This window comes from Heloderma suspectum, chromosome 2, assembly GCF_057233095.1.
Source record: "Heloderma suspectum isolate Gila_16-S chromosome 2, 16-S_ref, whole genome shotgun sequence".
Lineage (NCBI taxonomy): Eukaryota > Metazoa > Chordata > Lepidosauria > Squamata > Helodermatidae > Heloderma > Heloderma suspectum.
Window position 1 is genome coordinate 171,948,154 of NC_139459.1, and position 15,517 is coordinate 171,963,670.

Below are 15,517 nucleotides of genomic sequence, written 5' to 3' on the forward strand. Positions count from 1 at the left end.
TCGGCTTTCGCCATGATAAATCACCTGGCAGGGGCCTGAGAAAACAGATCTACCAGTGCACAAACACCAGCCCAGGGTGGGGGTGGTGGGGAGAGAGGGACTCAAAATTTTCCACTTTGGCTGTGCGTTTGGCAAGACTGGACAGCTATCCTGTAGTGCCTGTCCACATAGCCTTTGGCCTGCCTCTCTTTTGCACACACACACAAAAGTTACACGTTAGCCAATCCTGACTTCCCAGCAGGAGCGCGTGTAAGGGCAGGTCCTAGGCAGCTGTTATTAGAAAAAACACGTCAGGAACGGGAGCAAGGGATGCGCCTGACACTGCCAGAAACCCTCATGTGATGGATGACTGAGAGTAGGGAGCAACGGGTGAGTCACATCTGACACGGAACAGGAATAAGGCCAGTGCGCAGGAACCCTTGCTGGCTCCTCTCGAGTCCTTTAGACCCAGCAGACCTAGATTAACACACCCCACCCTAAATCAGTATGATCTATATACCAAGGGTCACATCATAAGAGCAACATGGAGGGCCATTTATAGAGGGGGGGGGGAATGCCCTCAGGGCTACCCCCTCGTTTCAGACCCTGTGTGTTCCCCAGCAGTGAAAGGAGACCAATTATGCCAAAAGGCACAAATCCTTTGGCATAAAAAGAACGGACAGCTCCTTGACCTTTCTATCCATAATGTTCCAATTCTTTACATACTTACTGTGAGGCAAGAAGTGCACTTAACGCACACATTTTTTTGGCAGTAGGATCCAGATTATGTTACAGCCTTCAAATTGCCACGCTGGCTGAGAATGATGGGAGTTGCAGTGCAACACATCTGGAGGGTCTCAGGCTAGGGAAGGCTGCGATATATCGACAAGGATGCTTTCAACCCCTGCTGAAATGGCATATGTATCCAGGAGTGACAGATTCAGTTGTAACACCACAGGTCTAGAGCTTCTGCCCTACAGAAATGCAAAAGGCCAAGCATCTTCCAAAAAGCAGGATCGAAGCAGAAAAGGCTGAAGATTTAAATGTTCTTACAATCCAAATAAGTTGGTTTAAGCCGTTCCAATTTTTTTAAAAAGATGAGCTATCATCACTAACTGCCAGTACAGGATGGGGTCCAAATAAACCTGGGTCCACAGGACTGATGCTAAGCAACAGCAAATCCACATTTTTCTTTTGGAGGCAACAAGAGGGCAATGGTGCATCTTGCAGGAGAGGCAAGCTCCCACCTCATCCTATTGACACAGCCTTCCCCAACCCGGTTCCTTTCAGATGTGTTGGACTACAACCCCCACCATGCTGGCTGGGGTGATGGGAGTTGTAGTCCCACACATTTGGAGAGCACCGGGTTGGGCAAGGCTGGACTAGTCAGCTACATGCACTGGCGTGCTTGTTTGTCACTGTGTCCGAGGCCATGACCTGTGTGGATGGACCAGCCACAGCAGATCCAATATCCCTAAGATGCAACTTCCATGGTGCCTCCCACTGCTTGCATACTTTTTAATGGGGGAACTCATCTGTGAGTCATCAGTCGCAGGTCATCAAGTGATGTGTCAGCACAAACCATGCAGTGGCCTTGTATTAATCTACAAGACTGCACAGATTGGGAGTAGGGAGCAATACTTCCACTGTGCTTTTCACTTCCCCGCATTCCCCCCCCCCACTGACACCCAAGAGCATAGTGGGTCCCAGCCCCATTTCCTCCCACTTCCAACCCACTTGCCTCTGAACCCATTAGAATGATGTTCCTCCAGCAAACCAACCTTTGTTTGAACTTCTCCCAATTTAATTTTCTTAACTTAATGAACTCCCTATGACTATTTGAAGTTCCTGGTTCTAGGACTAGGGGAGCAACATGTGGCCCTCCAGATGTTTTGGCCTACGACTCCCATGATCTCTCTCCATTGGCTATGCTTGCTAGGGCTGATGGGAGTTGTAGCCCCAAACAATTGGAAGGCCACAAGTTGATCACCCCTTGCTCTAGGGACAATTCTCCACACTTGTCTACAACCTCACCCACTTCCACAGGCTCTCCATGGGCATGGTGGCTGCTGCCACCACCGCCACACATGTTCAACCCAATCCAGGGTCATCTCAGGGCTCTGCCCTGTGTTCCTACCACCCCCTCCACATTGACAGATGGGAAGTAGCCACTGAAAGGCAAGGTTCAAATTATTTCAGGCCAGTTGGAGGGAAAATGCCCCCCAAGCTGCCCCAAACATTGAAACCCTCCAGTCCCATTCCATAAACTCCTGCCCACCATATTTCTGCATTTGGATTGTGATCTGCATTGCCAGATGTTTGCTTGGGAGCCTCATCCCCTAAAACGTCAAGAATCTTCAGGTTCTGTTCATAATTATTGCATGGGGCAAGTGGGGGATGGGGAACCCAAACATAACCTCCTTCTGCAGCCCATGTCCAACAGCAGCACTGTAAGGCAACTTCATCTCTGGAAAATGTGAACACATTTCGTACATCTCAGGTGTACACAATTAGGCATGGTGTGGAGAAAGTGGATAGACATTTTACTTCCTCTGTCATAATACTGGAACCCAGTGGGGTCATCCCATGAAGCTGAATGGTGGGAGATTGAGGACAGATAAAAGTACATCGTCACACAGTGGTGCATACTAAAACTATGGAATTCACTACTACAGGATGTAGTGATGGCCACCAACGTTGGAAGGCTTTAAAAGGGGATTAGACAAATTCCTGGAGGGTGAGGCTATGAATGGCTACTAATCATGATGGTTATATATTACACCTCCAGGAGCAGAGGCAGTTGCTGGTGAACACAAGCAGAAGGATGCTAAATGGTGCTCATGTCCTGCTTATGGGCTTCCCACAGGCAGCTGGTTGGCCACTGCGTGAACAGAATACTGAACTAGATGGACCCATGGTCTGATCCAGCAGAGCTCTTTGTATGTTTCTAAATGCTCAAGAACATGGCAGTCCTTCTCAACTCTGGGCTGAGCTCTTTTAGGCAGGAAATCCATGGCTGGTTCTCCCAGTTTTGTTTTGCACTTTTAAGGCAGTTGTAGGGGGAGATCCAAGTGCTTGGAAGGACAGAAGGGTGTTTAACCTTCTCTCTGCCCCCCCCCCCATTTCTGCCAGTCTAACTCATCTCCCTGAATGTTGCTGTGTGTCCCGTCCCCCCTGTCTGCCGCCGCCCCCAGGACTAAGACACACAAATGCATACTGGGGCCAAAGTCTTCACTGCCATTTAAAAGCTGATGGGGCCTTCATTGGTTGTAACCACCTAGGAAAGAGCTCTTGGGGTTCAGGTAAACAGCTCATAACCAAGGAGCCCCCTCCTCCCCACCAAAACACTTCTGCTACAGGTGCTGCTAGTGAGGGTCAAGAAACGTAACCAGAATTATCCTTCGGCCCTAGCTGGGGAGCAGCAAGAGACCCACCCTTCAGCATATTCTCCACTCAGTCTTGCTGGAGACTTGAACTGCACCCATGTTGTCCATACTGTACTGGGCAACCCTGCTTCTATGTTTGTGCACAAGAGCCCTGAGGTCTTTGTACCTCCCCTCACCTGGGTGAGAGAATTCTCACATGCTTGGCAACATTGCTTTCATTTGTCTTCCCTATCGAGCCCCTTCCACTTCCTCAGTTCAATTCCTCAACAGTAACGATTCTTCTACTCAAAGGATTTTTTTTTTCTTTCCCAGGATCCCATTCATTCCATCCTAGCTAGCCCTTCTGTCGAGTCCAACTCTTCTTGCTTTTGGAGTGCCTCACTTTCCTTATTCAGATGGGCTTGCAAGCAGTCGCTCCTGTGGGCACCCTCTTGGCACTAGGTGAAGCACTGCACACAGTAGCAGCTTGTTGCTCTGGTCTCTGGTTGACCTTAGGAGAGCACAAAAGGACCAAGGATCAGATCCCCTGAGTATAACCAGGGCAGGGCCCAGAAGCTGAGCTACAAAACAACACGCTCAGACAGTGTGGCCAAGCGCGAGCAAGAGGTTTTGACCTCAGAAGAAATCAACAGGGGTGGTTTCGAGTCTAGCCAGTGAGAGCAGATCAAGAACACCCTGCAGCCCACACCCCATTAATCCAGAACACAGCAGTACAAGGTTCGAGACAGAGAATTGGGCACCACCATCCCCATTTCACCCAGAAACCACACCAAGAATGTTGTTCCAGAGATTTAATGAGAAGCTTTGTACAGTCACTGTGTCTGTAATATATATATAAAAAATACAGAAGGTACAGGGCTGACCTTTCCCCTCACACCCAGGCAATACCAATAGGAGCACCTAGGCGCTACGGGACATGCCCCACTTGCGTTCCCTCGAGCTCTGGATGCAGCACAGGGACGCCCAGAGTCTGGGGGAGCAGACACAGCTGAAAGATGAGGGGCAGCGTTAAGAGCGCATGCTGAAATAGCCAGTCAGCCCCCACCACAGCACTACACAATGCTTCTGGGCCTAGAACTCCAGGTCCACCTGCCTCCCCAGAAGGGTAGGCTTTCTCCCTCCAGTTGAGAAAAATCCCCTGTGATGCAGGGGTCAGGCCACAGTATCGTTCTGGTAATAAGCTCATCGCCAGTCTCTTATCTAGAAAATGGCAGGGGCAGAGATAGAGTTAGCAGTTGACTCAAAAGCTACGGCATCAGAACTGTGCAGGGAGGTAGGGGTGGAAGAGAGTAATGGTGGGATGAGTATGCCCCCCCAAGCCCAGGATGCAAGGGAGGGGGCTCAGTTAGGGCCCACCCACACCCAAGAAAACAAAAGATGAATGCACAGCAACAAGGGAGCAGGATGGAGACTGGCCAGAACCGCTGATATGGGGATCATTCTTCCTTCTTGTCCTTTGGGCCATCGCAAGCAGCCTGGAAGAAGAAGAAGGAAAAAAGATGGTGTTAGAACAAGAGAGTGTCTCTCCCATTACACAAGCTTATGAAGAGGGCTGTGCATACTCCGTGCTTTAAGAAGAAATCTGCACTCAGATCCCATTAAGGGTGAACTCTGCAACCAGTATAGATGATAACAGTTTTGCAAGGTTTATTCTGCAATGTTTGCTAGTATTCAAGCATCTGGTTTCTGAGATTACATCAACTGCTGCCCTCACACGCTTTCAAGCATTACAGGCATTAAGGCAGGGGAGGGCAACAGCAGAGGGTCCAGGGCCATTTGCACCCACCAAACCCTCTCTATGCAGGCTGTACCCCCCCACACACAGAGAAGAAAAATCCAAACAGATGGGTAATTTGCTGCCAAAACTCGGTGGCAAACCTCTCTGTAATGCTCCATAATGCTACAAGGGTTAAATTTAGCTTATTTGCAAACTAAATTTGACCCTTGCAATGCTCCACAGCAGCTATAGAGTGCTAAAATTGTCTATTTTAGTTTGCAAATAAGCTAAATTTGACTTCTGGCTCCCGACACTCCCCCCCCCAATAAAAACCCCCTTCTCTACTGCTGCCAAAGTCGGCAGTGCAGCAGGCCTGCATGTAGCCTGTGAGCCATGTGTTCCCTATCCTGCGTTAAGGACTAGAGACTTAAGAAAAATAAGCTAACATTCTTGGGAACCTGAATTCTGAACCTGTCACCACATTCCGTGCTTCTGTTATACTCTTACAGAAGCCAGACAGATACCCATCCTGCTTAAGACATTGCTTAGAAAGTTGAGCTGGTGGACACTCTGCCGCTGAAAACTAAATACAAGTCCACTGTCACTGCAGGCACACAAAAGGCTAGTCACAAGACTCTGCTTGCTCAAATACAAACAACAGATCGACTCCCTGCTAGCCAATGACGCAAGATCTCCATTCAAGCCATTGTCCTTTGTATTCTGCAAGGTCATGAGCTGTTAGTTCTTAGGCACATCATTCAAGTGTGTCACATTTGTTTGCCTCCGTGTCATACATGCCTAATGCTGGTCAGTCCACACCTGCCTTGTGGTAAGCAGTGTTGTGCTATATTTCCTCCAGCATTCCCATAGTGATACCACGCTCACTAACCAGTCAGGCAGGGTTGTATGCACACTACGTTTCTGTGACAGCACAGAACATGGCATTACTGAGCACAGAATTTAGCTTCCTGAGCATCAGATACACACACACACACACACACACATGTGCATGTGTATGTGTGTGTGCGTGTATATATATATATATATATACACACACACACACACAAACAAACAAACAAACTTCTAGTCCTTATGGATATGCTTGAAAGTGCATGGTCAATGCCTGCTGAAATCTTAAGAAACCAGAAGGGGTGGCTGAATGGGATTTTCAGTGGTGTGGGGGCCTGAGCTTCATTGCCCCATATAGCTCCTTGCCCTTCCTCACCAGTGACAAAACCAGAATTATGCAAATGTTTACAACAACCCTGGAAGGTAGGTCAGCATTGTCCCCATACTGTACGATGGGGGCAGGACTGCAGCCGAGGCAGAGAGAGAGTGGCCTGCCTAAGGCTACTTAGCAAATTCATGGCAAAGGCAAGATTCAACTTGGGATATCACAAGTCATACCTCAGTCTCTTTGTAAATCGCAGCCATCGACAAGACAGGCAGCTTGAGAGCCCTCACAGCTGTTCATGGAGTCCAGCCACTCAAAATCATATTGCTAAAGATTATTGTTTTACAAGTAGCCATTCTGTGTACTCCTCCACACATTAGCTAGAGCAGCACAGTAGTAATGTAGGTCACTTCTGAAACAGGCCCTCTCAACAATCTCGTTTGAAAAGACGGAGAGGTGGTGTTGGGAGTGACGCTCGCCTCCCAGATGAACGGCACCTCTCAAGGCAATCCTATCCTGTCTAAGTGTCAAGCTCAATTGTGCAGGAACGAGGTCTGCCCAGCAGTTACCCAGAAGGGACACAGCAGCTGCCGCTGAATCCTGCCTCTCGCGTTCTACTAGTGAGCCCTTGAGCACTGCGATCTTGGCCAGGGAGGGCGGGTTGTTTAGGCAGCCCAGAGGGCGGAAAAGCCACCTAGCTCCATATGGGAATGTTTACTATGCAACCTGGAGACAGCACAAGGGAGCTGACCAGAATGGCCACAAGGACAGAAACAGCCAAGGAAGCAGCAGCAGCTACAGCCCCTGACGCAGCTACCGAGCTACCAGACAATGTCAGAAGTAGCTGGCTACCTCACTTCAGACACCTTCTCAGAGCAGGCACAGAGGGGCTCTGCTGCCCCATCAGGAGCCAGCTTTCCCCTTTCTTTGTCCCCCATCCCAAACACTTTCTGAAGGGCAGCTAGACTAAGCAGAACAGAAAGGTAACAGGATGCAATACCCTTCCGTGAACTTCGGGCAAGGTGAGGCAGCCCTATTAGCACATCACAGGGTGTTTCCAGGTGTGGAAGAAGCAAAGGTGAAGAGGGAGGGTATGTGTGAGTGCGAGAGATTTACTCAGCGGGAGACCTTGTCCACTGCAGTAAGGAATCCCCACTCAGATGGTGTACAGTAGGGGTGGGCAGAAAGGAAACCCCCAGATGCTTTGGACTTCAACTCCCAGCATTCCTCACCACTGGTCATGCTGGCAGGGCCTTCTAGGAGCTGAGGTCCCAATCATCTGGAGACCTTCCTTCTCCCCACCCTGGTGTGCAGCAGCCTTCTCCAACCTGGCACCCTCCAGGTGTGTTGAACCATCATCCCACTCACCGTGGCCAGTACAAGTCCCATCTTCCCAACCAGCTGTGGCCAGGCAGGCTGTGGATGACAGGAGATGTGGTCCAACACACCTTGAGAGCCCCTGGTTGGACCACATCTCCTGTCATCCACACACCTTGAGAGCCCTGTGTACAGGAACCTACCGTCGCATAAGCTTCCACCCTCAATGCTCCTGGCCAAACCAACGTGCTTCTAACCGAGTCCCCGAGAGGTGAACCCAGGAACTCTGCCATGTGCATTAATGCACCTACATCATGCCTCTGCCTCCTTAACAGAAGGCACAACCTGGCACAAGAGCCAGCAAGCACTATCTTGCTGCACTAACACTCAAGGGCGTGCAAGTGACTGGAGATGCCCATCACCATCTCAGGGCGAGGGATCCCGCTCCTGGGGATGGCCAAGAAAACTTTGCTGCACCAGCCTTTGAGAAGCGGGGTGGGGTAGCGGCATGACTCAGCTGTGCCAGCCTGGAAAGCCACCAGGGTAGCCACACACAGGGCAAGCCGTCACTCAGTCTGGGCAGCCAGACCACAGCAGCGCTGGGGCTATGGCGGGGGGACGACGACGACAGGTGGCTGCAGCAGGCGGGCAGGCAGAGCCAAGACAGAGCTCAGTAAGGCCCTGTGGGTTGAAAATGAAACAAAGATATTCAGGGACTGCACATAAGAACCAGATATGCTCACAGCAATCACGAAGGAGTGCGCTGGGGTAATTACGTTCTGGAGGGCTGAGTCGTAGTTAGCATGTGTTAGCTTTGGGAGGGTAGAACAGAACCTCAAAAACTGAATCACCCTGAGGAAGCCTCCCCCAACCTGGTGCTTTCCAGATGTGTTGGGCTGCATCTCCCATCAACCCCAGCAAGCATGGCCAATGGCTGGGAACGCTGGGAACATCTGGAAGCCACCGGGTTGGGGAAGGCTGCCCTAAGGCCAAGGAAGGAGGCACCGTCCCAGTCCTGCTACACAAAAAGAAGTCCTCCATATATTAGCCCCTTCTTTGCATAGATCAAAGTAATCCAGGCCACCATGGGCTCACAAGGGAGGGAAAGGGCAAGTGCTATACCTACAGAGCACACCGCCCCAAAGAATTCACATGGGCAGAGTCAAACCTTGCTGCCACCTTCCACCTGCACAGTTTTCAAAACCCTCAGTCCCTCACCAGACTGATATAAGAGAAATATGAAAGAGATCCAGAAATGCCCCCCAAAATACGCTTCCTGTAATGCAAGTCTACCATGCCCGATTGGGACTTGGACAATGAGTGGGCCTGGCACCCCAATGAAAGGAGGGGGGAGTTGAGAGTGACATCATACGATCTTGGCTGGAAGAAAACCTCTCACTTCCACAAGCTTACCAAAAAGACACTGGAGAGGGGGTGGGGAATACAAAGCAGCTCTGACCCTCTAAGGCATACCCAGCTTTGCCTTAAAGCCAGAACGGTTCTTTGGTCCCAAACCAATTGTTAGGAGGCTCTTTGAGAAAACCAGACCTCCACTGTTCCATTTACACACTGCTATGGGGCAGTTTATAGCCATCAGTTCCTGAAGTCTAGCTTCGCCTGAGCCTGCCCCGGGGCATCCCCTAGCCCATCTCTTTGGCAGAGTGTGCCCTCTAGTCAGCCAGCTGGACAGCAAAAGGGGCCCCGCCCTACTGCTCGGCCTGCCCCACTCAGGCATTTCCTTGTGCTGCGCCAGCCCAGTGTTGTACCTCCCGCCCTCAACTCATTCACCTTTATCAGCTCCCAGGTGAGGCAGCATCTTGTGACCTGCTTACGTGCTGCCACAAACGTGGAGGATGTTTAGCAGGAAGGATTCCCACCCACCCAGCTCCGCCCCTTGCTGGAACCCAGCAAATGAGAATATGGGGAGGAGCCCATGAACGAGGCTGTGCCGCATCTTTCTCTCAGCCCCCTCTGTGGGGATTAAGTTGCCCTGGCAACGGAGTCAAGATTATTTTTAAACTGGGGGGGGGGAGATGCGGGGGTTTTGTTGTAGGCTTGCAATTTAACCCTGGCCAATCAGCCCAGCTTCCTCAGCAGCGTAGGATGGGAGAGAAGAGAATGTGACAGCTCACAGCTATGGTCTCCTTAGGTGTGCACAAAAAGCCCCCGTACACCCCCCTCCCTGCAAAAAAGCAAAGCAAAAAAAAGTCTGACTGCACCTCTCCCTGCTGCAGTGAGAACTGCTGAGAAGCGGGGGCTCAGAAGGTCCCAATGCACCCACAGAAATTTCCCCTATGTGACCCTTTAGAGCCTACACTAACCTTCCCCAACCTGGCACCCTCCAGATGTGTTGGACTACAACTCTCAGCATGCCTCAGCCTTAGCTCTGAGGACAGCTGATAGACATAAAAAAAGAATTTGGGAAGGAAGCTCTTTTTTTTTTTAGGGAAAGGATGCTCTCCCAAAGGGAAAGAGAAGCACGACTGAAGCGGTCATGAGATACAGGTTTCATAACTTTTGATTTCCCCCAAAACCTGAACAATTCTAGACATGCATTTATTTCCAGATGCAGCTGAAATGACAGAAGGCTCCCAGCTGCTCTCCTCTGGGGGTTTCGCCCACTGGGAAGGAGCACTCTGGACTCACTGCCTCACACAGGGCTGACACCCAGGAGCTAAAGGAGCAGGCACAGGGCAGAGAAAGCAGTTCCACTCAGGACATCTACCTCACCCCCATTTTAAGAGGCAACCATGCTAGAAAGCCCAGTACCCTAGACCCATCCAGTTCTTCCCCATTTGAGCATTGTGGTCAGTGGGAAGCAGCTTTTTCTTTGAGGGGGAACCTACAGGAAGCTAGAGGGAAAGCACTAGTAAGCAACTCCTGTTGAGCGTGGGGTGGGGAGGAAAACAAGAACCTTTCTTCTCGCAAGAGAGTGCAGACCAGCCTTCCTCAACCTGGTGCCCCCCAGAAGTTTTGGACTTCAGCCCCCATCAGCCCCAGCCAGCATGACTCATGGCCAGGGATCTTGTGAGTTTTGTTGCAAATATCTAGATGGCACCAGGTTGGGGAAAGGCTAGCCTAGACCAGGAGTGGGCAATATGCGGCCCTACAGAAGTTGTTGGATTGCAACTCCCATCAGCCCTAGCCCAATGGTGAAGGATTATGGCAGCTGCAGTCCAACAACACCTAGAGGGCCTCGTGTCCCGTCCCCCCCCCGGGTGTAGGCTATTGCATTGCACCTCCAGAGCGGCCACAGCAGAGTACTTCGTACAACTAGTCTGCAGAGCTTCACACTGCTGCTGCCTTCTTCCAGCTCTGGCCTACACCCAAGCACCACTCTCCTCTTGCAACAACTAGCATCTACTTGATCGACAACAGTATCGGGGTCCTTAGAAGACAGGGAGATTGGGGGGGGGTGGAGGCTTCAACGCAGCTTTGGAACAGCCCAGCCAGGCACCAAGGGGCTGCATGTAAAGCCCTTCTTGGCTCACCCCCACCTCAGAACACCCCTTCTCTCCCCTGAGCACCTGAAGCTTGGCGTGTTCATCCAGCAGCCTGTCATACTCCTTGGTCAGTCCTTCGGCCTGTTTGCGCATTGCCAGCGCCTCGCTGTTGGCCTTCTCCAAGACTGGGCAGGGAGGAAGAAGAAAAGCACACATTAGAACCATCTCCCCATCCTCAACCCATCCAGCAACAACCCAAGTCTCTTGCTGTGTGTGTGTGTGTGTGTGTGTGTGTGTGTGTGCGCGCGCGCGCGCGCACGTGTGCGGGGGGGTGTCAGTGGATCTCTGAACAGAAAAAATAGGTCAATCCAGCTTAACCAGGGGATGTCTGCACCAGATCACAGTTCCTCCTCTCCTCATTCAGGATTAGAAAAGTTGCGGCCTTTCCAATCTGAGGAGGAGTTGTGAACTACCACAAATCACCTCCTCAGACTTTACGCTGCCCCCACACGTAGAGGACTCAGGTGAGTGGTTATTGCCCAGGCCGCGGAGCTCATGCCATTGGCACCATCAACAGCCTAAGAGGACTGTTGGGGCAGCCTCTCCTCGACCTTCCCTGGGGCAACCTAAGGCCTGCGTGCCCTGAGGGAAGGCAGAAGCCCAGGCTGGGGAGCTCGTGCCATCAGCCCCTGCAGAGACGTTCAGTCGGTTTGAGAGGATTATATTCTGGTGTTTTTTGGTAACGTCTGTTTGTTTCAGTATTTAAACATTGTAAACCGCCTTAGCTGCTTTGGCAGAAAAGAAATTAAGAAATGTATTAATCCCAACAGTTAAGCAGGCTGTCACTGTACTGGCACTAGCTCTGATCCGATAAGGATCTCACAGCCTGAGCCACCCAGTTTTGTCTAGGGGTGCAGAGGCGAGATCACTTCAGAGAGCTACAGTGATTTTGCCCCGGCAACCTGTCCCCGAAGTATCCCTTCCTGTTGAAGGATTTGGGCTGGCCCAGTGGCAGCTTGAAGCTAAAATGACGACTCAAAAGATCTAGATGGCTTTTCAGTGCAAGTCAGAAGTAATCAAGTAGAACGCACGTTTCTGAAGGGAACAGGAGATCATCATTACTGTAATCACTTTGTGGTTAACCACTGTTGGGTTGTTTCGTGGATGCCCCCTGCACCCCTTTCAGTGCATGCTTAGGGCTGGGGCGAGGAGAAAGTAATTCACAGTAATGACTGTAAATATGGAAACAAGGGGTAACAGAGAAAACCAGTGTGGTGGATAGAGGATTGGATCTGACTCAAGGAGGGGCCTCAATACTTCTCTCTCAGCCTAACGCATGTCACAAGGTGGCTTGAAGATGCAGTATGAAAATAAAACGAGATCCTGCATGTAAGTTCCTTGCAGGGAGGGCAGGAAAAAAATCCAATAGCTTCTGGATCAACAAGTGTGCAGGTCTGCAATCTTGCACTGTGTGGCAGGGGACAGAAGTAGTTCCCAAGCCCGCAAACATTCCACATTTCCCCTTTTAACAGTGGCACCCCTGGGATGTTTAGAGAATCTTCTAGCAGTAACTCATTTGAATTTTACAAGGGAGGTGGACCATGAGCAGGGAACCCCAAGTCCAAGAGCAGCTGGCACGCTTCCCACGACAGCATTAGCATTACCAGAAGAGCCGAAGCCCCATTGCTGGTTATTGTCAGATACTGGCCTGGAAGGGAGACACAGACGGCTACCGGGAACACACAGCCTCCTGCCCTGATCCCTTGTTGGCTACAAGGCAGAAATGCCAATTCAGTGCCATCACCTCTTTGCCTTACATTCACTGCCTGGGACTTGAGGGAGGAAAAACACATTGTCATCTGAGCAGGAGAACTGGATCAGGGGCTTCCTAAGCTCGTAGCCTGACTGCCAAGCCACCAATGCCACATCAGCTTTCCGTGAGGATGGCCTGCTTTGGGAGCATCCTAAACCTTTCCTTTAGGAGGGTGGCAACAGAACAGACAAGACAGGACACTTGGAGCCTTAACCGTCAAGCCACGGTTTAAAATGCCGACCACGCAGCCTCCTGCGTCGCAGTGCCAAGAGTGAATTATGATCAATCATCCTGCAAGTGTGTGTTTCTGCGAGTTCTCTGTCTTTGAGAATTTTGTGGAAAATGCAGCAGGTGTAGGTAACTACCAACCAGGAAAGAGCTCAGCTATCTAGGCTCAGGCTGAGAACTGCCTGTTCACTTGCAGACAAACCAAACGCCTCCAATCTACAGGAACGGCCCTGCCAAACTTAGCAGCTTTTCTGCCTCTTAACAGTTAGCACCAGTTGAGTGCTAGGCACTGGAGAGAAGACACGATACATCCCCCCCCCTTACAATGGCTATAAAAAGGGCACGCTCGAAGAAGAGACATACCCGTTTACCCAGGCATGCACAAGCAGCTGTTCCAAGTGCACTCCACCCCTCCAGTCCCAAAAATAAGGCAAGAACCATATCACACTTGAAGAGATCTTGACCACGGTGTGTGTGTGCCTCTCTAGAGTGCTGCCCAAGGTGCGATCCAATATAGGCCTGTCTGCCCACTCTGCTATTTGATCTGGTGGGGTTGGGGGGTGGGGGCAAGTAGAAGACCACATTGAAATGTTACACAAGCCCACACAGTATTGAGAAGGTCAGGAGGGCTGTTGCCTCCCAGGACTTCTCAGCTGCAGGATTCCTCTAGGGCTGATGTCAACCCCTCTGACTGGCTGGCTCTGGAAATGAGATCCAGCAAAGCTGTTCAGACTGGTTGACACCACAACTGAGAACAGCAGTGATCCCTAGGATTTTTTTTTAAACACACATGGGGAGGAAGAGAGAGTATTCCACTGGGCTGCCGCAAGGGTCAGGGGTACACCTGTCTGCCCAATGTCCTGAACTGGTGGTGGTGGTGATGATGGTCAGGATTGGTGCTTAGAACTGCCCTGCCTGCTGCAATGAATCGAAAAGATTTCTGCCTGATGCAGCCCCTGGTCAAAGCAAACGGGTCACCCAACACATGGGAGAGCAGACCCACAATTGTCACCACCCAACCACCCGTGTTTATTCGTTTATTTATTTGATTTGTACCCCACCTTTCTACCCAGAAAAATGGCACTCAAGGCAGCTTACAATCATAAATAAAACTTGATTAAAACAATAAAACAAATGCATTAAAACACAAAAAGATAAAAACATCCAACCCAACAGACCTGTATTTTAGTGTTTAGTGGCAGCAAGGGTTCCAGATCTACTTGTGACAAGCTACTGATTTACAAGGTGGCCACTGCCAGACACTGAAACAGCTAAACTCAGGAGCAAAACTCTTGTATCCCACTTGCCTCCAATCTCTTTTATGTTCAAGCTTGTGCTCTATTATTCCCCATTACAGACATCTTAATGGATCCATCCACAGGTAGCCCAAAGTCCATGGGAGTGTCCTGACGAATTATGTATGTGGGTGTGATGCAGCTATGCAAAAAGGTCCCTGTCCTTGAAGAGCTTACCACTTAATTTTCACAGTGGGGGTAGACAAAAAGGAGGGGAAGCAAGGGTAATGGTGGGTGAGCCAGGGCCTAGCCCAGGGGTGGGGTAACCCTTCGTCATAGGGTCAATTTTATGTGGCCCTCAGAATAATCTCAAAAGCCCTCTGCATGAGATCAGTCCAGACTTCTGGCAAGAGGAATCTGTCCCTTAGCCCCCTGAGCTGCAATGGGGGGAGGGGAGAGAGAGAGAGAAAGGGGTGGCAGAAAAAGAAAAAAGGGGAGAGAGAAAGGGTAACCCATTGACTTTGGGGCCTACTCCTGCCCATTGCTGGCTTTGGCCCCAGCCACCACCGACCTGCAACAGATAATCAACGAGGAAATGCTGCCCTCGACAGAAAAGAGGTTGCCCACCTCTGACCAAGCCTAAGATCCAAAACAGCATCACTTCCCACTTCCACACGCTCTCGCACACCTTCCATTTGTTTCAACGGGGCTGACACATGAGAGCTCCCTCTTGATTGTGCGGCATGGCTCAGATCGGCATCTTCCACTCTGCTGCCTGAGATGACCGCCTCACAGGAGGGCTGCCTCTGGCAGGGCTGGCATCAAGGGCAGGCGTTGTTGGGCACTTGCCAAGTTTCCACACCCAAGCAGGGTCCCAATGACAAGAGCCTCAGGAGCTGCTTCTCCTTCTCACCCTTGCGAACTGCTCATTCACCCGCCTCTTGCTCTGGCCCAAACACCGGGGGTGGTGAGAAGGAGCAGGAGATGCCCCAGCCTCCTTGCTCTGTGCCTGCAGCAGCAATAGCAGCTGGTGAGAAGGCAGGCTCCCTGAGGGAGGCGGCCCATTGAGGATGTCTTGCTGAAGGGCCCTCAGATCCCTGGAGCCGGCACTGGCCTCTGGGATCAACATGAGCAAATCAAGTTGCACCAGTTTGTGCAGCATTTCCAGGCCAAGAAACACAGAATAATACTGTTTCAAGACTTGGGTTGGAAAGGAGTTTCAAAA

General features: G+C 50.9%; 1 protein-coding gene across 6 annotated transcripts in view; it reads right to left on the reverse strand.

Annotated features, from left to right (window-relative positions):
- Positions 1-4,138: 4,138 nt before the first annotated feature.
- Positions 4,139-15,517, reverse strand: part of BCAP31 (B cell receptor associated protein 31) — a 46,391-nt gene continuing 35,012 nt past the window's right edge. For 5 of the 6 annotated variants that reach the window (XM_084836043.1, XM_084836040.1, XM_084836044.1 and 2 more), the window contains 2 exons: positions 11,101-11,201; positions 4,141-4,840 (listed from right to left, as the gene is read on the reverse strand). In XM_084836043.1, coding sequence (XP_084692169.1) covers positions 4,802-4,840; positions 11,101-11,201 — 140 coding nt within the window. In that variant the 3' untranslated portion in view covers positions 4,141-4,801. Of the gene's footprint in view, positions 4,841-11,100; positions 11,202-15,517 lie in introns of all 6 variants that reach the window. The other variant, XM_084836041.1, reaches the window with a different exon arrangement.